The sequence below is a fragment of the Acartia tonsa genome, chromosome 1 (assembly GCF_053477335.1).
Source record: "Acartia tonsa isolate MP-2025a chromosome 1, ASM5347733v1, whole genome shotgun sequence".
In the NCBI taxonomy this organism is placed as follows: domain Eukaryota; kingdom Metazoa; phylum Arthropoda; class Copepoda; order Calanoida; family Acartiidae; genus Acartia; species Acartia tonsa.
Window position 1 is genome coordinate 40,720,482 of NC_137260.1, and position 24,372 is coordinate 40,744,853.

Genomic DNA, 24,372 nt, shown 5'->3' on the forward strand with positions numbered 1-24,372 from the left:
TAAAACTTCAATAACTACCAAAACAAAGGGTTTCTCCATTTCAGGAGTTCTCCACTGGGTGCCAAGATAGTTATAAGCTCATTTTATTTTAAGATTTTGTTTAATGCTATTTTCCAATCTTCGAATACAGAGCCTCTAAATGACAGGGGCACGGCCACAAGTAGACTTTCTATAAATATATACGGTACAAAATATTAAATGGCATTAATCTTGAGCCCATCTTCTTAAAAAATAAGGTTAATTAAAAACTTAGCTGGAAATAATCTGGATTAATTCTTGTATAAATAATTTTCCAGTATGGCATCAAAGCTGAATTAATATCAGCTGGATTAGAACAGTTTCTCAGCCATACTGAAAAATCATGTAAATCATCGTATTGTAGACGGCTTCTTGGTGCTAAAAAAAAATGCTTTTAATCTTATTAGTTTTCATTTTAATATCTGCGGAAAGCTGCTATAATATGATGCGATAATAAATATTCCTCATCAATTATTTTGAAATTAAAATCTTCCTCTCTATTTGAAAAAGTTGATTTTTATAAAAAAAAATTAAATTTCGAAGTGTAATAACCGAAAACAAAAAAAATGGTTGTAGATTAATCTAACATTTTTAGGAAACCATATAATTTTAAAGTGTAAATCACAAGTCTGAACTTTATACCAGGTATTTAAAGGGATAAGACAATGGCCGATCAATTGATGTAAATCCCCAATGATGATACACAAAATTATCCATTCTGTAGTTTAAAATTAGTTTTCGGAATGCTAGAAAACTCAACTTGATGATCCAAAATTCACTAAAGTCCCCAAAGTTGATAAGCAAACGAATAAGAAAACATTATTATAAAACTTTGGGGACTAGTGTAATAAACAGTCAATTATCTCCTCTCTCTCTCTCTTTCTTTACACTCATTTATGATTGTTGATAGTTAGGTTAAATTAGTAGATGTTGAAATGTCAAAACAAAAGAATAGACAATAAGTCGCGGAAGATTATTTACAATATTTTATAGCGTATTTTACGTACTTTTATGTAACAGTTTGGTTTATAACTTAGTTTTTTGCTCACTACTTTTAAATAGGAGAAAAAATATGTTTCTTCGAATCTTATGTTAAGTAGGAGTAAATGTAATATTTAATTTTATAGTATATGTTGAGCAAACTGCACAAATCTAGGAAAAGAGGTCTTTACATTCAGACAAAATAATCTTCTCTCATTCATTTAAAAACTAAAGAATTGAATTTTGGTTTATTTAACCTTGCCCTTTACACATCTCTGTTTGCTATATTAAAGGTGTAGGTAAGGAAAAAGTAAATAAGATGAAAATAGTTTGGAACCTATATTTACACTTATATAAAAGTATCAGGATGTCTATTTGCCTTTTGTGTGTATCTTATGATCTCACTATGAAGGTCTCTATGAATATACCCGCTTGTTATTAAAAATTTTATTATTGAAGTCAAATTTAAATACTTACAATTATTAACATTTATAAAAAAAAAAATCAGCAATTATAAATGAATTAAATCTATAATGGTTCTGTTAAATTAAATATAATTTTTTTTCATTCACTTAATTAAGTAATCTCTCTTTTTACAAAAAGAATAATTTCTAGAATCATAATATGGTTTAAATACTAATGTTTAGACCATTTACCCATACCTCTTTCTCTTTTATGATGGTATACTATGAGCGATTTAATTTTTACAGACAGACTCAACTGAAAAGACCTATATTTCCTATATTGATCGCGTGTATTTTTTAGAGGTTATTGGAGGTCATTCATATTATAAGTAGGGAAATACTTAATACAGTATAAGTCTATAAATCATAGTATAAATGCAAAATGTATCCTCATCATTAAAGACTAATATTTTTATTTAAAGGATATTAAAGGATAAGATAATGATCGAAATATTGATGTACATCTTTAATAATCATAAACAAAATTATTAATTATAATCATTGGTTAAAATGTTTGACATACTTAACAAATCAAGATTTGGTAAAATGAGAGTACATTGTGTACAGTGTAATGTCTCTTCATAAGAACCCAAATCTGAAGTGACAGTTAGGAATAGAAATAGAAGAGTAGAAGAATATTCTGAACCCTTTTTTCGTCAAATCTAAGAGAGAACATTTCTAGCAGACAAAAGTATTGTTTACTTTCGACTCAAGCTGATGTGGATTCTTAAAAAATGATAGACTCGCTATTCGATAGTGAGGAAAAATTATTTTTGTAAAAAAAATCATCCAAAAGCACATTAAAAATCTACAAAAATTAAACAAAATCATATGTTAATAACCCTCTTAAGATTTTATTTCATTTTTGTAAATTTTTTTATTCGATTTTGGAGGATTTTTCACAAAAATAATTTTGCCTCACCAGCGAGTTGCCAGCCTAACTTTTTTTTAAGAATCCAACTTTGTTTCAAGCTTTCAAATTGTAAACGAAATTTTTGGGCAATTAATTCTGATTCCGCAAAGCTTTCTACTAAGAAAATATACTGTTAACAGCTGACTTTTATGTATGTATGAAATGAAAAAAAACATGCCTCTGTAGCAAAATGTGTACATAATTTCAACCAATGAGATCCAATGTAAATTCCGATGCGATTCTCCTATTGGCTCAATCAGACATTCCCTCTCTTTCTTAGTACCTTTATTCAGTTAGGTAACAATTAAGAGGATGAAAATATCCTAATAAAGTTCTTACATAATGTAATCATAAGAACCCAAATCTGAAGTGACAGTTAGGTAACAATTAAGAGGATGAAAATATCCTAATAAAGTTCTTACATTTTTTTGTATAAAGTATTTCGTAAAACAAACAAATATATTTTTTAAACTGACAGCCAGATTATTGAGTAGCTTCGCTTCTCTCAAAAGGCGAAAGAATAATTCATCAATTATTCTTTGTATATTTTATCATTATATGAGTGGGTTTAAATGCTGGGATCGAGATATAGGGTAGTGACAGTAGAATTAATAAACAGCTTTTTATCTTTACGACAATTACCACATGCAAAAGTTGAAATACAAGAACTTGTTTTGGAGGGATTAATTTATCTGCAATTGACCTATCCCTATATCCCTGATTTAAATGTATCTGATTAATTAAACTTGAAAAATATTATGACTCTCCCATTTTCAATATTCCTCAGAGACAAAGAGAATTTTTGTTTTAGAAGGTGAATTAATCACTCCTACATCCCCCCCCCCCCCCCTAAGAAAAAAAATACCAAGAAGTTTAAACACTTAAAGGCGTAGATAGATATCCGCATTTGCAAATAATACATCACACATTAAAATAAAAGTAATATTTGTATTTTATTTCTATTAAAAAAATGTCCAAAGAGCAAGGAAGATATAATACAATCCATCAACGATATTTTTATATCAACATCTACTCTTATATTCATGATAAGACACTTTGCCAATGGATTTATTATTACTTAGATGTTACACCAGATTTTTATATTTTCTAAAAAAGTGAAACTCGCAGCAGTCTAAAATTGCGATACCCCCCATCTACTTCCTTTATCTCATCTCCTCACCTTCTAGTAGATAAGCTAACTGACCAATAAATGATGTCCATGTTAGCAATATTAATTGACAAAAATTTTTCTTCTGTCATAACATCCACGTATTATTACTGATAAAACAGAATAATGCCATATATATTATATCTCTTTTTATATTAAACTCCACCTATCAATTTCTTAGTTCTTTGTTTTTAACCTTTTTGGCATTTAACAATAATGTGATGATTAGGGGGTATTTTTAAAAACCAGTCATTTTTTTACTCAAAAATTTTCTATTTTTGTCATAGCAGTGTATTCATTTTAATAAACGTATATTGAGCTATCTAACAAATATGTTATATTTATTTTATAATACCTGCCAAAATCGTAAATCCAATAAAATTTCTTGTTGTTTTGCTTAAACTCTAATGCCTATAAAAGGGTACACACATACAGGAGTTTAATTTTAGTAATGCAGGGAGTGAGGGGACATTGGACTGTCAATTATACTGGTACTCAAAATTTTACTCATTCGTTATCTGTAAAACTTTGGGTACTTTTAATAATTCTTGATTGTTTGGTTAGTAATGTCTTAACTTTTCAACTTATGATTCTAATCTTCTGAAAGGGTAATTGTGTTTGTCATCATTGGCGACATACTTTTACTTGTAGTCCATTGTCTTATTCCTTAAGATCACTGAGAGATGAGTGATTTTTGAGGGGAGGGGGATTATATTTTCCCCACGCCAATCCCCAAATATTAAATTTTGAGTGATTCCAAAATATTTTTGTTCACTTTATTTTTCTTTGTTTTGCAAACAACGTGTGTCTACATTGTTGCACTAATAGGATAATGGGCGTTAAATTAATATTCCAGCATGGCTTAGAAACCGATTTATATCCGCTGAATTAGAACCAGTTGTCAGCCATACTTAAAAACCTCGTATATCATCGTATCAAAGACAATTTTTCATGGATATTAAAAGAAAAATCCTAAAATGGCCCGGGCAAAAAAAACTGGTTTAAATATTTTTTCATTAAACATCATCGCAGTTGATTGAGAATAAAGGTTTGTAAGTTAATATTTAAAACATAATAAAAAAGTCAATTCTTAGAATATTATTAATTTAGGATTTTAAAGTCTTCAGTATGACACCTAATTTGAAAGTGAAGCCCGAAACCTAATAAAATATAGAATAAACATAGGGAACAATATGAAACTTCCCTAAAAATGTATAATATTTTGATATCCCCATAGTGCTAATATTAAGTTCTTTTACGCCTGCATGTGTATAACGGACTAAGGTTGCAATTGTAAATTGTGGCTCAGAAAATCGTGCAGATTATTTAAACACGGTCGGGACACTCCAGTTTCATTTATTTAGAGTTAGACAAACTATGTAATTTAATGTCAACATCCCAATAACATTTTAACAGGTTTGTTTTGTTAGAAATGGCAGAGCATACAACACAACTATCTTCAAGAAAAAAAATTCTCGAATTTAAACTTGTTTAAACTCTACTTAATCTAATATAATATAAAATAAAATCAAGCATTTTAAATGCTTTTATTCACAATTGTCAGTTTTTGGTTCGTAAGCAATTTTAAGAAAACCATATATAAATCCAGTTTAGAAGCCTTAGAACCAATTACCTACCTGTCTTACACAATTTTCTTTTTTTTAAGTGTACACTGAACAATTATCCTCTTAAGCTTAATTTAATCATTTTAATTGTAGGTGTAGTTCTATTGTCGGGTCGAGCCTAGCCATTTTTTGGCTAAATTTTTAAATTAAAATTTCTTTCATAACACAATGCAAAGAATGCTAAAAGTAGTCAATGCTTGTAGATAACACTTTTTTGTGTGCAGTTTTTCTGTAACTAAATTAAACATAGGACGTTATTTTCATTCTATAAAAATGTTTATCTTTTTGTAGTTTAAGATCTTACTAATAGCAAACCGATATGGTTATTCATTACAGTGAAGATTCCTATTTGTTCAGGAAAGGCTTCAAAATATTTAAATAAGGACAAGCTTCACCCTTCCAAGAGAAATCACCCCTGGAAACAACCCCCCAACCCCTATATTTTCATCAGAACATTAAACACTAAAGCTTGTATTAATTTATTGGCCGAAATGTTAGTACATCTTATAATTTATAAAAATGTATTGCTATGTAGACACATTTTTGCACTCACAACATAAAACATTAACACCAACATTAATTTATTGGCTCATGCAAAAAGATTGGGCGTTGTGTGCTTTACATGGATAAAAGGGCATGCGCAGTGCAAGGACGTCCAAGCTTGTTGCCTGATACATTAATCGACATCATATGTGTAACAATGGCTTTATAATTTTTTCGATCTTACACAAGATGATCATGTTCTTTAATAAAGTGAAACTTGTAGCGGGCTAAAATAACGATCCCCTCCCTCCACCCATTTTACCCCCATCCCCTCCTCTCCTAATGGATAATCGAACTGACCAATAAATTATAGGGGAAATAGCACCCTAAATAAACAAAATAATTTCCATTATCATAATACATATCCAAGTATATTCTACATTAATATATACAACATTAATTATTGCTACATATTAAAACGTTGGTTTATTATGTAAGACTAATGGTAATTTATTGATAATTCTTGCAAAAAGTATTACTATTGTTCTGTATAATACTGTACTGTTCTTTAAAAGGGTTTTCCCTCCTGTTCCTAATAATGTGAATTGTGTTTACATTACTGAAAAGCCTACGCAATTAGTATTGCACTAATTTTTGCACAGTATGAATTGTCTCCTATCCTTCCAGGAATCATATTAGGCCAAATCCTATACAATGTCTTGGGCTGGATTATGAGTTAGGGTTTCCTTAGTCTAATCCTAACATAAAGAAGTAAAGTTTCTTTGTCTGAAGCTTAGAATCTCGGAAATTGCTGGTCCTTTTCAATGAAGATTCGTAATTGTATTTTTTGTGGGTATTTTCCTGACTTCCGCTAGAGGCTAAGGGCAAAGCAACTATAAAATGATAAAATCTCAGTTTGGATTTGCCATTTCATAAACAAAATTACAGAATTAATTATCTTTTGTTTAAGTAATATTTTTACTTGAAAAATTGCTATATTCTATCAGATGTCTTAGTTTAGATTAAATACAAGAAAATTCACAGCATGGTTGGGCTTTTAAATCAATTTTGGTAAATTATTGATTTAATCCATTCTGCAACAATGTTTATGTTTGGATAATTTTTTATGTATTTTTTTGCATATAAAAATTGTTTGCAATTGAATAGGCACACTTATAAGTGCATAGATTTCATGCCAAGATAGCCATTTTGTACTAGGGATAAAAAGAATTATTAAAAGTGCAGCTACTCTTTCGTTCTACAGTTTGTCCATATGACCCAGTAAGAATGGCTTTTCCAGTATGACTTTGAAACCGACAATTAAAGCCGGTTCTTAGCCGTACTGATTACTCATGTATAGCATTGAATTACTGACAATTTTCTACGAATATTTTTTAAAAATTAAACCAATGCCAGTTTTGTTTCCCGGGTCCTTCGGCCCTCGGATATAACAAAACTGGTTTTAATTTAATTTTTCATTTTAATATCCACGGAAAGCTGTTTATAGATACCTTATATAACTATTTTTTCTTAATTGAACCATTTTACAAAATTCTTAACCTATAAATTACTAGAAATTATATTATATTGTAGCTGTGTTTTAATATTTTTTGATAAATCTGATTTAGATCCAATTCCTGTCATAAACGTTTATATTTTATCAATAGCATATTATTTTTGAGCACCGAAGGTGAATGGTAAAACAAAACAAATATTTTTTTTTGAAATTTCAATTCCCATTTTTTATTTTTACAATCCCTTTATCCATGAAAACAAGAGATATAATAATCTATGTAAAGAGATAAAAGTTCTCATTCAAGTTTTGGTTTTGGCTTGCCCCACTCTCAAAGAATGTATGGATATGACAAGGAACAAAAAAATAATTTTTATCTTAGATTTTCCGCTTATTAAAGCTATTTTATATTCTCCATATTGGTCATATTGGAGACTATTTTTCTTAGGAAGCTACTTTTCTTAAGTAAATGTCCTGAAGCTACTTTGTCCGAAGCTACTTTGTCTGAAGCTACTTTTTCCAAGATCCTTTTTAACAAATCTTATTAAAATAGTTATATTATTACTTGGATGTACAATATTTTAATGTACACTAATAAAGTTATACTTCCAGATGGCTAGAATATCGATACACCCATCCACCTCCTTTACCACATCCCATTCTGGATAAACGAACTAACCAATGAATTAGGATCAGTGTAGCAACCTAAATTGACGACAATTTTTCTGTATTGATATCCACGTATATCCTATATCCATTAATATAAATATTTTAATTTTTCAGGCTTGTAGCCTTGGTTTGACCAGGGGCCTGCCACAATTTCAGAACTTCCAGGCAGCTGGAGCCGGAGACCAGGGCAGAGGCAGAGCACCTGTACAGCAACAACAACAGATCAGGTGTTATATTTTTACCTCAAATATATGTATACTCAAAAAATTTTTGCATTATTGATACAATTGAAAGTTATTAAATGTTACTTTAAGTACATCTAGTGGCTGCATCCATAGCATCTAGGGGCTCTGCATTCAAAGTAGGACGAAAGAGAACAGAAAAATAGCCTAAAACCATCCTAGAACCTATGAGAATCTTTCTTAAAAAGAAGAATTAATTCAGATCAGTACTGGTCGAAATCTTCAGCTTTAGACATAATATGATAAGATAACTTAGTTCAATAATTTTGTAAACAAGATTAACTCACAGTTAATTATTTGTAGATCTTCACCCAGTCAGCGAGGAGGCCTTCCCCCATCCCAAGACGAGCCCCGTGGTAGAGAAGAACAGAGAGAGACCACAACCCCCGTTCCCATCCTTAAACAGATCAATGAGTAAGTTATATGGTCCTCGTTCATTGGTCAGTTCAATCTTCCATTAGAGGGGAGGGGACAATATTGACAATAATATAGGTAGGTCTATACATATAACGAATGCATTGTTTTGATAGTTCCAATACTTCAAGGCAAGTAAAATTCTTACACCTTACAATTTCAATGTTGTAACCAACTTTTATTTTCCAGGCACAATGAGGATGGTAGCTATACCTATGGGTATGAAGCAGCTGACGGAACATTTAAACTTGAAACCAGGTTCCAAGATGGTTCTGTTCAGGTAAATAAGTTTAAACTTATACCAGGTTCCAAGATGGTTCTGTTCAGGTAAATAAGTTTAAACTTGAAACCAGGTTCTGAGATGGTTCAGTTCAGGTAAATAAATTTAAACTTGAAACCAGGTTCCAAGATGGTTCTGTTCAGGTAAATAAGTTTAAACATGAAACAAGGTTCCAAGAAATATTTTAAAACAGTTCATCTGACTAAAAAGTATCTAAGTCGATAACTTGCTTTGTCTGTCTGTCTGGCTAGCCATTGATAGTAATGGTATAGAAGTGATATTAGTGGTGGTAATGGGGAGGCAGGATTTAAGCTACATGATACTTGTGGAATTTATTGTCTAGATTGCCTAGACCAATAATTTTATTTAACAACTCTATAGTTCTTATTGTCCGTATATTTCTACAAATCCTAATTTGTTTTCCTTGTTTTTGGGTCGTTTCTTTTGACATTGTCTTCATTATTTTAATTTCATTATAGGGCAAATATGGTTATGTTGACGTAAACGGCGAGGTGAAGATTATCGAGTATGGAGCCAATGCTATGGGATTCCAGCCCCAAGGAGATCTTCCTGATGGTATCATTATCCCCCCACCTGTAGCTGGCAACTGTACTGAGTGCGATTATGATTATGACTATGTTGAGGTTGGTTTGGAAACTTTTTTTTATAAAAAAAAACAGGATGTCTATATGTCTGTTTGTAAAAACTCTTAGTGAATTAGATTTTTAAATTTAAGAAGATTTTAAAATATTTTTTACAAGGATTTCTTGACATGTAAATATGTTGGGCTGTTTGTAATACACACTATAGCACACGCCCAAAAGTAATAAAGCAATTGAAAGAGAAGTTCATGATCAGTAGGTATTGGTTGCAACAAGAAAGTAATAAAAGACACGATGTTCTAGGAAAATAAAATAGAATTCACATAACCATGAATTTTTTTTTTGCAGGAGGTTCGTTCCGGCAACATTGTCAGTGAGGACCAGAGCAACCTTGTGGTCCAGAACCGTGCCAGAGGTAACAGTCCCCAGCCCCAGCCTCCCGTCCAGCTTGCCAACCAGTTCCGCGGCCAACAGCTAGACCAGCCCATTACTCCTGCTCCTCTGCCCAGACAACCAGCTTTCCAGCAGCAGCAACAACAACAACAGCAACAGCAATCTTTCCCAACCTTCACTGCCCGCCAGCCTGCTCCCGCCCCTGCTGCACAAGCGCCTGCCCCAATCAGACAAGCTCCTTCCGTACCGGCCCGTCGTCCTGCCCTAGCTGCTGTCCAATCCCGCCAGCCAATTGGGGCTCCCAGACAAGCCGTTCCTTCCCGCCAAGCTGCCCCTGCACCCCAACGCGCTGCTCCACCCACCCCAGCTTCTCCTGAGTTTCTGCCCACCCGCCCAGCGCCAGCTCTCCCCCCAACCATTGCCCCAGTGAGAAGGCTGCCTGATCCTGTGCCTGCCAGCCCCTCTAGCTCTGGCTCATCCTCTGCTTTCTCCAACTTCCCCGCCAGAGACAGTCCCTCCTCCAGGTCTCGTCCCATCAGACCCTCTGGAGATCAGTCCGCCAGATTTCAGGCAAGACCTGCTGCCCCTGAAGATTCTGAAACTGATTTTGACGCCCCAGCTCCCGAAAGACAGAATCCTGCAAGGGTATGTAATTTGTTCCGTTTTAAAATTGCATCAGATAAATTTGTCATTAATATAATCATAATAATTTTTCATTCAATTATTTCTAATAATATCACTATCATTTTAACACTTCCAATGTTCTGTTTTACATTGAATTCTGTTAGGATGTTGATGCTGCTGATTAAAATGTCGCTTTACTCTTTTAAAAAGTATTAAACATTTTATTGTTTTTCAACAGAGTAGACAGAGAGGATCCGTATCCAGAGCTCCAGTGGCCACTCCCTCCAGAAATGCCATTCCTACGGGAAGCCAACCACAAGCTGCTTTCCCTCCCCAACAGCCACAAGCTGCCTTCCCACCCCAACAGGCTCAACCTGCTTTCCAGCAACAATCACAACAAGCTGCTTTCCAACCCCAACAGCAACAAGCTGCCTTCCCTCCCCAGCAGCAGGTTTTTCAGCCACAGCAACAAGCTTTCCAACAGCAGCCACAGCAATCTGCTTTCCAGTCCGGACCCATCAGACCAGCATTTGAGGATGTTTCCACAGGTATAGTTGTAAAAAAATATCCTAAAATACTTCTTTCTTTTTATATACCTTTTGGTTTCAGCCCTTGTATCTAAGGGCTACGAATTTGACAGTAAACTATATGTCAAAAAAAACTAGCCTAAACCATTCCAAGACTTTAATTGATAAAATAACTACAAACAACTGCGTACTTGCGTAAACCTTCCCCGAAATGGAAAATAATATGGTTCAGTTAATCAAGAAATAACCTTAATACTTCATATATTTTTAGGGGGTGCTTCTCAATCCTTCAGTTCCTTTCCCGCAGTCGCTGCCAGCAGACCTGCTCTGACATTCCAGGTAGAGTGTTTTTTTTTAAATTGCTCCGCCGCTGTATAAACATATCTTAAATATCGGTTTTTTTTCAAAGTGCCTAGTAACGCACAGAAACTCTTCCCCTTATTTTGAAATAATTATAAAATAATAGAGGATATTTTTAAATTGATTTTTATTTACCTTAGAACAGTTTAGTTTAGGTTTTACTGGGTACAGGGTAGCCCCGCAGGGTAAGGACCAATCACAAGTTTTAGGCACAAAGAAAAATACTAAGTTCCCTTATTGAATTTATTTTGATAATAAGGGAGGGTGAATTTTTGCTCACTGGGCAATTTTAGGAAAAAGCCAACGATAGTGGGTGAAGAAAAGAAGTTGAAAACAAAGGCTTTTTATTAATTATTTAAATTTTTAGTAAGATATGTTATTAGATAGTAGATAATAAGTAAAGTAGACCAATAATAACAAACTGTATAAAAACAATCTGGTTATATTATTGGTTACAACGTTTATACATTAGGTTAAAGGGCACTTTTTTTATTTCATCTATATATAACAAGTTATATCTATAAATGGTTGAATTTCTTAGGATAAATCTAGCTCCAAAAATTTAATCTCTCGTATTATTGGAATCTTCGTCTGCCAGAATTTTTTTATGAATCGGACGAATAATTTTATCCGACTGTCCATCTAGGATAATAAATCTATTGATATATAATTACGAAAGAATTTAACATATTTGCTCTTAGGAGCCTCTACAGCCCGTATCAGCAGTGCCCAACAACCTACCCAAATCTGCTCTGGAGATTGTCGACTTCAACCAGTTGGTGCAGGAATTCCAGGGAAGTTTGAGACCTCAGCCTGCTGGAGCCAGATTTCAGAATAATGTTTTCTCAAGTCCCCCCAACACACAAACGAGGTATATAATTAATATTAATAAAATAGCCTTAAACATGCCTAGATCTTTTAAAAGCTATTTTTTGTAAATACACTTTCTGTCCATTTCGGTAGTAATCGATGATATATTATTACTTGGATGTTGCATCAGATTTTCATGTACTCTGATAAACTGATACCTCCCATCCATCCCCTTTATCTCATCCTTTTCCCGCCTACTTGATGAACGAACTTACCAAAAAATGAGGTCCATAATAGCAAACTAAATTGAAATAAATTTTTCCTGTCAATATATCCACGTGTATCCTATATCCATTATCCCAGTTTCTTGATATTTTATTTCAGGTTTAGCACAGATAACTTCCCTGTGAGGTTCTAACTTTGCCACCACTACTACCCATCATTCCTCTACAATGCAGAGCATGTATATAAATTAAACCAGGGATTCAGGGGATAAGCCAATGAACAACAATCACATTTTTCCTCTCTTGTTAAGATTTCAATTTCATTTCCATTTAACCATGTTATTATGATAACATTTAATACATTCCCCCAACCACGATAAAAAATGTTTTAAATCAAAAGTTGCGCATTCCCTTCTCCAAAATCAAAAAATGATCCTTTAATTTCCTAATATCCATTTGCCTATCCCTGTATCCCTGGCAACACAGACGCTGTGATCAGTTAAATTATAAATATTATTAAAGTAAATTATGATCAAAAAATATAAATATATATATTAAAGATAATATATTATTTCAAAATTATATGTTTTCATTCATTTTTTAATATCCAACCAAAAGTTGCGCAATTAAGTTAAAGTTTTTTAAAAGGCGCCTTTTGTTAATGGGAATAAATGTATAAGTATAGATATATAATCTAGATAACTAACTGGATCCAGTGTGTGGGGACCTTTTTCTTGTGCCAGCAAATTGGCTGTGTTAATATTTCCGACGCTATTGGCTTATATTCAGAGGCCCAATACAAAGTCGGCACCGGGTCCACAGGGCGGGGACATACAGTTAATTAACCCTTCCCCCTCTATTGTTTTACATTAATATTATGGGGCAATTTCATAATATTACATCTTGTCTAGATACAAACTATTTAAAAAAAGATTAGGTTAGATTGAGTAAACGTGAGAAGTGTCCCGGAGGGATAGAACCTCCCGCAGGTGCTAAAAATAATTTTGAAAAAAACGGTCTCGATGGTCAAGAAAAAAAAATGAGTGGAATATCCTATTATGTTGATATAATAACAGCAAAAATAATCAACAAAGAAAAAAACATGTCTATAATGCAAACAAATTATTTTTTTAATAATTACATTTTATTGAAATAATATTAATATATTTACATATGGAAGCACTAAATAATACATTCTATAGTATATTATTAGCATTATCAAATACTTAGAATACTTAGATTTAGAATATGTTTTGATTTTCTTGGTTAATGATAAGAAATATTATATTTTTCTCAATTAACAGGGGAAGAGGTAAAAAATATTATTATCCTTTGATATAAGATTTTTTACCTGAAGCTTAAAATCTTGGGAATTGCGGGTCCGAAAAGGTTGTACTTTAGGGAAGCTTTACAAATGTCTTGGATGGTTTTATAATATTTTCTGACCTCCCCTAACCACCCCCTAGAGACTACGGGTGAAGCAACTAGTAAAGAATACGGGAATAATAACAGGAGTTTGTTAAATAAAACAAAAAACAATTCTTATATCTTCTTCATTTAAAATATCACATATTAAGTTAAAATTATTTTTGTCTACAGTTCTGAAGATTGTGTAGACCAAAGGGTACAGCATGCGACAGGAGATGCTGTGTAGGGTGCGTAGGGGCTGTATTCCTCCTGCCTACACCACCTCCCATCTCTCCTGGACCAGGGGATGTGGTCAGGAGTTCGTCCATGAAGGATATATAGGTGATGGCAAGACGTAGGGTTTCTATACGGGATAGTCGTTTCTCATATGCAAAGGTTGGAACCTAAAAATTATAATAGCCAGCTATACTAATTTATAAGTTACACTGTCTGTCTGTCACTATGAAGGTTGAATACATATATTCCCAAAATCATTGATCCTTTTTAATCGAAAATCATTGTTTTATTATAGTCATAGATTTGATCTACATTGGTTCAGTGGTTATTAAATGATTATTAATAAGATTTTGCCGTTCCAATTCAAATTCAGGGCATATATTTCAAACCGTTTAAAAATGATAATGTACATGCATGAAGTGCCATAATTATTAAGTTTGGTTATTTTTTATCTTTTTATGTAACTTCTATTTTATTTCTTTTTACAAAGCTGTGTAAAAGTGTTACCTTAGTTCTAAGTCTATCAAATGCTTCATTAAGGTTAAACATTCTCCTTCTCTCCCTGATATTAGCAGCACGTCTTTGTTGGGGAGTAGCTATGCGCCTTCGCTTCTTACCAGACTTGTGAGAGCTACTCCTAGAATAAAAATTATAAGTAAAATAAAAATATAAAATTATTTGGAAATAGTTATTTATCACATTGTATTACATATATACAGCTTTACCTAGGTAATAAAATAAAAATTATTAGATTAAAGCTATTTTTGTTAACAAAACTGGTATTAAGCTTTTTATTTTGACATATGTGGCAAACTGTTTATGATACGATGCTATACAAGATTTTACGGGAATAGTCCCTTTCGTGACATCGAACCTTAAGGGGTGATTTGTCGTATTTTTAAAATGGCTTTTTATAGGTTATTTTAGGTTAAGTTAGGTTATAGTGGGTTAGGTGATTGCCCCGCAGGTTAGAGGGTTAGAAATAGGAGAAAACCTACTGTGAAAAATACGAAGAATCGCCCCTTAAGGTGCGGTGTCACGAAAGGGACTATACCCGATTTTTCAGTATTGCTGAGAACCGGTTCTAATCCAGCGGATATTAATCGTGTTCGAAGCTATACTGAAAGTATGTTCATTGACAAGGACGTCCAAGGGGGGGGGGGGGGGGTAAAGAGGTGATTTTTTGACATAACAATATTTGGTTCTGTAATCACGTCTATTAAAAGGCTTCTAAGACTATGTATATAGTGGGAAACGTAAAATTGGTAGTTGTCTCAAATTGTAGAAAAGGTTTGCTTGTTTAATGTAAAGTGAATGAAACCCTTTATTATATTAGGTTTGTAATTGTATTTGAAACAAGAAAGGTAAATATCAAAGTTAAATCATTTTTTATTTATTACATAATCATGCTTTTGGGCAAAACAGATTGATAAACAGAAATTTACAAACTAACATAACATATAAAGTAGCTTCACTTTCTTATTTAAGTTTAAATTACTTACTTGGAGCCAGTAGAAGCCACCGAAGACCTCTGATTAGCCCAGAACTCAGAGCTGAAAGAGAACAAATCCTGGTGGTAAGGGTTGGCTGTCTCCCACAGGGCTGCGGCTGGGCCGTATCCAGGTACTCCAACCGCGGCAGCAGCTCCTGCCGCACTCCAGAGTGCAGCTTCTGGCGGTGTGGCTGACCCACTGCTGTTACTTCCTAAAGAACACAATTTTTTTATATAGAAAAACTCTTTTATAAGGATAAATTTCTTTTTAAAGCGTCAAATATTTTGAAATAGTTGAAAATACTACAAATACTTTCATAAACTTAACTTTTTAACAGTTTCAATTTTATTTTTTAATCGCAGTCGCATAGTGTTGCATATTTGATAAAAGACGTAATAAAGCGTTTCTAGAAAGTGTGAATCCTCATTCATTATTTTATCCCGCTAAAAAAGGTTTGCTGTTTTAGATAATATGAAAATCTACATGGTGTAAGATCCAAGTAATAATAAATCCATTTAAACCATTGATTTACCGCAGTTGCATATATAGGGTTTAGTTGTTGACGCAAATAAATTTGTGTTATGCTACTGTAGATAATTCCCTTTGAGAAGTAGTGCTGTTGTTATTAATATACACATACCTGTGTTGTTGTTTTGTGTATTTGCAGTTGTTGTAGATAATTCCCATTGAGATGTAGTGTTGTTGTTATAAATTTTAATATACCTGTGTTGTTGTTTTGTGTATTTGGTGTTGTTGTAGATAATTCCCATTGAGTTGTAGTGTTGTTGTTATTAATATAAATATACCTGTGTTGTTGTTTTGTGTATTTGGTGTTGTTGTAGATAATTCCCATTGAGATGGAGTACTGCTGTGGATTACAGCACTTTGAATGCTGTCACACATCCTGATTTAAAAATTAATTTATAATCAGATTATAACAAATTATTCATACTGTTTATTTTTTATGAAACAAAAGGTTTCCTTGAATTAACCCACTTACCATTGACAGAAATTAATAATCAATCTCTTATTTTCTTCATTGGCTTGAGGCATTATGTATAAGAAATAATATTTTTCAACAAATTATAGTGTATTTTTTAGAAAATAGAAAAGTTGTCATTTAGAAAGCAAAAGGGTAGTTTCACGAAATGCATTTGAACTTAATTTATTGAACCGCATATTTTATCCTGGTTAAATGGTTAAACTACATTTATATGGCATATATTTGAAAGAATTTCAATTTTCTACCACGTAGTCTTTAAAATATCGGGACTTGAAAATCGTCTTTTTAAATTGCATATATCACAAAAAGACAATTTTCAAGTCTTGATATTTTCAAAACTACGTGGTAGATATTAAATTTATTTCAAATATATGCTATATAAATGTAGTTTAACCCATTAACTAGGAAAAAATATGCGGTTCACTAAATTAAGTTCAAATGCATTTCGTGAAACTACCCCTTTCAGCATATTTTTGACATTGCACCAATACCATATACAAAAATTTTAATTTTAAACACCCATGAAGGTCAGATGGGGTTACACAAAATTATTGATTATTGATGTAAAAATAAAAGTCAACTTCCTGGCCAAAAGGGACCCACGAAACAATATAGACCCAGTTTTAAATCTCTGCCAAATTATGTCATAGCTAGAGACGTTAAAGATTGTACCTATTTACTGAAGCTAAATATAAATTTTACAAAATTAATAGGAGTACGGTAAATGCCTTTACCCAAATTAGGCAAAGCACAATATATATTTAGAACTTCAAGACAAAGGCCGCACAATTCATGAGTTTAATAATAAACTATCTGCTACGACTTTGGCCTCTGGATGCTCTGTATTCAAAGAGGCAGGGAGGGGCTAGAAAAAATCGCTTTAAACCATCCCAAGAATTAAATAGTAAAATAAAAAATAAAATAGCCTAAAACCATCACAAGACCTATGTAAAGATTTCCTCAAATTGAGAACTTAATTCATTGAGATCATAAGCTTAAGACAAAAAACTGTATTACTTTATTAAATAGGAATAATGATAATATTACCTGTAAATTTATTAATTAATTTATAACAATATTTTATTATTATTAATAACCCAATTTTTCAGTGTATAATATTCTGAGGTCAAATAAGATCTGATTCTAATACCTCCCTTGAGACCTAACATTGAGTCCTCTTCTCTACCATTGGCTCAATATCCCGGCCTGTGATTGGTTAAAAAGTGCCGCCAAAACCTAAATGGTTATTCCCCTGGCGGCAAATGTTGGGCTGAGGCCAAAGTTATGAGTTTTGAAATGGAGATTAATTGAAAAATCGATATCTTTACATCTTTGCGAATAGTTAAGAAACTTAAAGTTTTTTGTATCAATTAGTAATTTTAACTAACAAAATAAACGAAAACGTAAATAGAATTTATTAATACTAATACACCTTCAAGACTTTGTATAAAGGTATTGTCAATAAATCACTGAAAATGATATGTTACTGTGATAACATAAATGGATATATTATTACATGGAAAATTCACCAGATTTTAATGTTTTTGTAGCGGGCTAAAATAATAATACTTGCCATCCTCCTACTATATGAACGAACTGATCAATAAAAAAGTTAGCAACCTTAATTCACAAAAAAAATTCCTCTGTAATAACATCCACGTATGTATATTTTATATCAATCCAATAACATAATATCTGTAATACAAAGTAGAACGATGTCTCTCTGTCTGTATTTACCGAAGGATCTCGCTAACAGCAGAACCGATTGGGTTCTCCTTAACATGGTAGCTTCTCATAGGTCCCGGGAAGGTTTATAACTATTTTGGTGGAGGGTACCAACACCCCCCCTCACAAAAATTTTTTAAAAATATTTTTTCTACAGACTTCAACGCAACATAGAAAAAAATCTGATAAAATTTGTTAACATGTATAATATCGTTTTAAATAAACAAGGATGACAACATCCATAAAAGCGAAGCGCTGAAACGGTAGGACAAACGGACATTAACACTGGTATAGTGTCAGAACTGAATAATCAGAATATGAATGTATGAGAGTCGATGCAAAATTGTAAGTAAATATGTTGAAAAACTGCTTGATATAGAATAATGTTTAAGGACATACTTTTATTTTTAGGACTTAATTATAGAGTTGCTTTGCTTATAATAATGTACTTTGTTGTCCAAGAAATCAGCATACAAAAAAATCAGATCAATCGGATAATTAGATCATATAAAAATTTGTTGTTAAAAAAGTGAAAAAATCAACATGTTTAAAACGGACGTACGGACATTTTGGTAATGATTATAGAGTTGCTACGCTTTCTAAATCGTACCTAACTATTAAAGGAATCACCATGCAAAATTTGAAATCGATAGGACAATCCTAACATGCCTAAATTGATGAAAAAAGCTATCCGTTACGGACGTACGGACGGACGGACCGACCCTAATTATAGAAAAGCTTCGCTTTTAAAAAAAAACATTTAAAGTGCCACTAGAGGTCTCTAGGGGCGTAACCGCTTGTATTTTATATATTAGGTATGTTTTTTTTAACCAAAAGAACAAAACCAAAAATAATTTCCCTTGTTTAAACAAACAGATGTCAAAAATTAAATATTTATCAGGGAATAAAGGAATTATAAGAAGTCACAAATTTAGCATAAAACAGTCGAACTATGACAAATTTAAATAGATATTTACCGCATAGTATCATAGACAGCTTTTCGTGGATATTAAAATAAAAAATGAAAAAGAGTAAAACCATTTTGTTAACCACGAGGGGACAGAGGCCCGGGTGTTAAGTTTATGATTTTTATTTCAATTTTTGTGGCAAATTGTCTGTAATACGATGCAATACATGATTTTTCAGGATGGCTAAGAACCGGTTTTATCCAGCAGAAATTAATCGATTTTGAAGCCATAATGGAAAATATTTTAATTATCAATTACCTATCCCTTCTCCCTGGTGTGTGTAACAAGATAGAGATTATTATATTTTTGTTATCAGTTACCTATCCCTTCTCCCTGGTGGGTGTATCTATAGAGATTATTATATTTTTATTATCAGTTACCTATCCCTTCTCCCTGGTGGGTGTAACAAGATAGAGATTATTATATTTTTGTTATCAGTTACCTATCCCTTCTCCCTGGTGTATGTAACAAGATAGAGATTATTATATTTTTATTATCAATTACCTATCCCTTCTCTCTGGTGTGTGTAACAAGATAGAGATTATTATATTTTTATTATCAATTACCTATCCCTTCTCCCTGGTGTGTGTAACAAGATAGAGATTATTATATTTTTATTATCAATTACCTATCCCTTCTCTCTGGTGTGTGTAACAAGATAGAGATTATTATATTTTTGTTATCAGTTACCTATCCCTTCTCCCTGGTGTGTGTAACAAGATAGAGATTATTATATTTTTGTTAGTGTTAGGAATATAATATAATCTGTCATATGGCCGTGAAATTTTGGACTAATTTGGGGCGTTTGGAGGGGGGGGGGTGGTTGTTGGAATAATTTCTGGGGAAAATTATTCTATTATACAGTGATTTAATAGTTCAATAAGCTATAGAGTATTTTTTAGAAATGAGAGAATTTTCATTATTGTCAGTTTTTACTGACTTCCAGTCTTTTGCTTGATTTCAGGGCTTTTAAGTATATTGCAAAGCACTATCCAGCATATTTTACCTAACCTGACCTAAACTAAGAATGTATGTTTCAGTGTTTTCCTTCAAAGTGCCTATAGAGCACTGATACAATGCGCCACCATCTCCTTATTTTTTAAATAAGGAGATGGTGGGGATAGGCCTATATCTAATATAACTTTACTTGACCTAATTAATGGAACAAAAAACTTCTCCCACCGCCCTTATTTCAAATTTTTTTAATAGGCTGAGTTTCATTGCTCAAGAAGGGAAATTGCTTATGTGTCATCCAAATGTTCGGTTGAGGTAAAATTTCCAGTTTTGTGTCTAATGAACCAGCTCTTTAGTGTTGACTATATGACAGCTTTGATGTATAATGTAACAAACTGTATGTGTAACAATTTTAATCACTTTTGGTCAACCCAACCTGCTGTAACTTGATCATAAGAGCAGCTAATCTACAACTGCCGTGTCCGTCAGTTCAGTAGCATACCTAAAATTTTATTAAACTTCTTCAAACTTTGATTTAGCATATTTCAACTTTCTTTGAAACCTATCTGATTGATTTTTTTTTAAACTTGTTGATATTATATTATTGTCTCAATAATCCGGCTAAGCTTGGAAGAACTATGTTGACATTTTGAATTTATATGGTTTGTCGACAATATAAATCGCATTGATTATGAATGATTGAGGGCGAAATGGATAAAATAGTTAAATTTTGATACTTTTTCTGTGTTACATAATAGTGATGTGCACCTAGAAAACTCCCCCAATTTTGAATTGATTTAAATGTGTATCACTTCATCTAAAGTTTGTGGAACAAGTGTTTAAATCTGATTTAAATCATTCCCCCTCCCTCGTTTTGTTGTGCATCTAAGCCAATAGAGATAAAATAGATGATGAATAGGTTTTCTTTACTCCATTTAAAACATGCAATGCCATAGTTAGATTTCTAATAAATAATGATTATCAACATGTCCTGGATTTTGGCTGTTTTCTCCTTCTTACATCCAATGGTTGTCTTGTAAAGGAACGCAGTATTCTAAGACTCTAGGCAATAGGTAATCTAACACTTTACAGAAAACTAACTCTTGCCTAACTATTGTCTTGATGTCCTCAAAACACATTTTTTAATGAGATTCACATATTTAACTATTGATGTAATGTGGCTGGCATAATAATATATAGTAAGTATAATTTTAATCAATGTATTTTTGAGGTTAAAATAGGTTGGAAACCAACCAATTTTTTAGTAAACAATTTTTAGTAGCGAAGCTACTCTATAATTCACTATGTCCGTCCGTCAGTCCGTCAGTCCGTCAGTCAGTCCGTAACGCTATGGGGGAAATGGGATTTACTCAGCTCCTATAAAAGATAGGATTCTGAAATTTTTTGACAACATTCCAATCATTAAGGAGCACAATTAACTATAAAACATCAATGGCGGTCGGACGGCTTTTTAGCAGGTTTTAGGCTATTTTTTTTAATTTTGCACATTTTCCCCCATATCTTTGGTGTTTATGGTCCGATTTTCAAAATTTTTTCAGTTAAAGATATCAAAATTAAATTTTCCGTCGTTTGGAGAAAACAATAATGACGGTCAGACTGCCTTTTTGCAGGTTTTTGGCTATTTTTATATTTTTTACATTTTCTCCCATATCTTTGGTGTTTATGATCCGATTTTCAAAATTTTTTCAGTTATACATATCAAAATCAAATTTCACATTGTTTGAAGAAAACAACTATGACAGTCAGACTGCCTTTTTGCAGGTTTTTGGCTATTTTATATTTTTTACATTTTCCCCCATATCTTTGGTGTTTTTAGTCCGATTTTCAAAATTTTTTCAGTTAAAAATATCAAAATTAAATTTTCCGTCGTTTGGAGAAAACAATAATGACGGTCAGACTGCCTTTTTGCAGGTTTCTGGCTATTTTTATATTTTTTACATTTTCCCACATATCTTTGGTGTTTTTAGTCCGATTTTCAAAATTTTTTCAGTTAAAGATATCAAAATTAAATTTCACGTTGTTTGAAGAAACAACCATGACGGTCAGTCCCATCCACAAAATTTTGTGCTTCGCTACGTATGGATGTTGTCATCCTTGTTTGTTACTCTAAATTAATATCTTAAATATAAACCTGACTTATGACTAGACTAGTAGACAGTAGACACGTACAAAATAGAGCGTTGAAACCCTCAGATTTAGGAATACTCAAAATAAAATTAAAATAGGCAAGATGTATCAATGGATGAAAAAAAAATTCTAATAACTTTTTAACAAGATCAAAAGGATAGTTTCTTTTTTGTCCTATCGTCTTGCTTAGGAGTTATAAGAGCTGTTTTGTCTGTTATTTTCTTCCAAAAGCATTTATAACACAAATATATTTCTTCCTTAAAACTATTCTAATAATATATAGTAATACTAGCGGCTTCGACCCTAGCATCTAGGGGCTTTGCTCCAAGAGGTAATTAAAAAAAAAATTAAAAATTTAAAAAATAAGTACCACTGGTGCTGCCCATAGTTTTGGTGACTAACTTCCCCATAACCAAAAAAAAATATTTTTAATTTTGTTTTTTGGGGAGATGGAGGTGTCCAACCTCCCAAGAAAATAGCTTTAAACCACCAGATATTACAGATATTGATCATTTTGATTTATTACTTAATTTACTAATCCTTTTTTCCTGTGCCTCAGAGATTATCTCTAAAAGAGATTAATTCCTCCAATATTTAAATTTAACTTTATAATCTCTTTGTGAACTTTAATTTAAAAGGACAGTTGTTGGTAGATTTTGTAATACTGGTTCTTTTTTATAAATTTTTTCATCAAATAGTTCAAATGAAAGAAGAGTTATTTATCGCATTGTATTTTAGACAGCTTTCTGTGGTTGTTAAAATGAAAATCATAAGATAAAAAAAACAGTTTTGTTACCCCCGAGGGGCCGAAAGCAAGGGCTAAAAAACTGGTATTAATTTTATGCTTTTTAATTTATTATTCCTGGAGAATTGTCTGTATTACTATGCTATAAATGATTTTTTAGTATGACTGAGAACTGGTACTAATCCAGCAGATATTAATCCAATTCGAAGCCATAATGGAACAGGAAAACTGATTGGTGGCATAAATTATTTAATAAATAACTGTAAAATAATAAAAAATATTGCTGCATCTTGATTAAGAAGATTATTTCTTACTCCTATTCCCCCTAAATTTGATATCTAGTTTTTAGTTTATACTAAAATCTTTTAGTGCTATCCTTTCAAATATGATCTGTGTCACAAAAACAAAACAAAGACTAAATGGTTCAATATTTTAATCTACTTTAATCTTTTAAAAACATTTTAACATTATGTACGTACAGTGTCGTGCACAGATATTTGCCAATCCTAATAAATGACCCTGATCGTGTGATATTTGGTCTAAATACAATTTAGGTTTTTTTGATCTTCAAAAGGCATTTGACTGATGGTCTCATATAATTTTTAAATTACAAGTTAGAATTGTCCAATCGATTTAAGTCTTTTCATAATGAGCCCTTTAACAACAAGGTACGAATTAGGAAGCGTAGCATCTCTATATTCTATACTAGAAAGTCCGTACGTCAATTTCAAACATGCTAATTTATAACTTTTTGACAACCACATTTTTATATGATATAATTATTATACTCGTCTGATTTTTGGAATAATGATTCCTAGAACAACAAGGAACAATATTATAAGCAATGCATCTCTATAATCAAATCCTAAAAATGAAAGTATGTCCTTTTACTTTATTTACGCAGTTATGCAACCAATTTTGTTTAGACTTACAAATTAATATTCTGCTTATTAAGTTTTGACACTCTCCAAGAGTTATTGTTCGTTTGTCCCTCCTTTTGATTTTATTTAGAGCTTCGCTTTTTTATTTTCATCCTCGTATATTGCTAATATTGATATCTTATAATCTAACTGACCTATAGACAATTGAATTACAAAAATATATTTTTTGACTTTCTTAATTCTAAACTGCACAAATGTTGAAAAGGTAAAGATATCCAAATCGAATTAGTATATAATGTCATATGTGCCAGTGTCAAAACATATCAACTTTATTCTGATAATCCGGTAGTTTCCCTTTTAATGCTATTGGGACACTTGTACCCCTTCCTACAATTATGACCGGTCCTATCGTCCTTGCGACGACCGTGTGTAACAGAATTGTTTCATTGATATCAAACTATACATAATAAGTTTAAGATGATTTAACTAAGAGGAAATATT

General features: G+C 32.2%; 2 protein-coding genes across 3 annotated transcripts in view; one reads left to right on the forward strand and one right to left on the reverse strand.

Moving 5' to 3' along the window:
• The window catches only part of LOC145319439 (uncharacterized), a 29,051-nt gene extending 16,159 nt beyond the window's left edge, over positions 1 to 12,892 (forward strand). Inside the window, exons 2-10 of one of the 2 annotated variants that reach the window (XM_080161574.1) lie at positions 7,949 to 8,061; positions 8,380 to 8,490; positions 8,680 to 8,770; positions 9,250 to 9,414; positions 9,721 to 10,410; positions 10,628 to 10,937; positions 11,188 to 11,255; positions 11,978 to 12,147; positions 12,471 to 12,892. In XM_080161574.1, coding sequence (XP_080017700.1) covers positions 7,949 to 8,061; positions 8,380 to 8,490; positions 8,680 to 8,770; positions 9,250 to 9,414; positions 9,721 to 10,410; positions 10,628 to 10,937; positions 11,188 to 11,255; positions 11,978 to 12,147; positions 12,471 to 12,504 — 1,752 coding nt within the window. In that variant the 3' untranslated portion in view covers positions 12,505 to 12,892. The remainder of the gene's footprint in view (positions 1 to 7,948; positions 8,062 to 8,379; positions 8,491 to 8,679; positions 8,771 to 9,249; positions 9,415 to 9,720; positions 10,411 to 10,627; positions 10,938 to 11,187; positions 11,256 to 11,977; positions 12,148 to 12,470) is intronic. The other variant, XM_080161582.1, reaches the window with a different exon arrangement.
• A 525-nt stretch (positions 12,893 to 13,417) lies between these two features.
• LOC145315434 (uncharacterized) lies at positions 13,418 to 17,588 on the reverse strand. Its single transcript, XM_080155777.1, has 5 exons — positions 17,498 to 17,588; positions 16,254 to 16,351; positions 15,457 to 15,658; positions 14,462 to 14,591; positions 13,418 to 14,121 (listed from the first exon to the last, which is right to left on the reverse strand). The coding sequence occupies exons 2-5, from the start codon at positions 16,348 to 16,350 to the stop codon at positions 13,894 to 13,896; spliced, it is 657 nt and encodes a 218-aa protein (XP_080011903.1). The 5' UTR covers position 16,351; positions 17,498 to 17,588; the 3' UTR covers positions 13,418 to 13,893.
• Positions 17,589 to 24,372: the final 6,784 nt, after the last annotated feature.

Bases quoted from the DNA above. Each gene is read 5' to 3' on its own strand.
- LOC145315434 (XM_080155777.1), bottom strand. From the start codon at position 16,350: ATGTGTGACAGCATTCAAAGTGCTGTAATCCACAGCAGTACTCCATCT. The intron at 15,659-16,253 runs GTATATTTATAT...TGTGTTCTTTAG, and splicing joins TACACAAAACAACAACACAG to GAAGTAACAGCAGTGGGTCA. The intron at 14,122-14,461 runs GTAACACTTTTA...TATAATTTTTAG, and splicing joins TTGATAGACTTAGAACTAAG to GTTCCAACCTTTGCATATGA.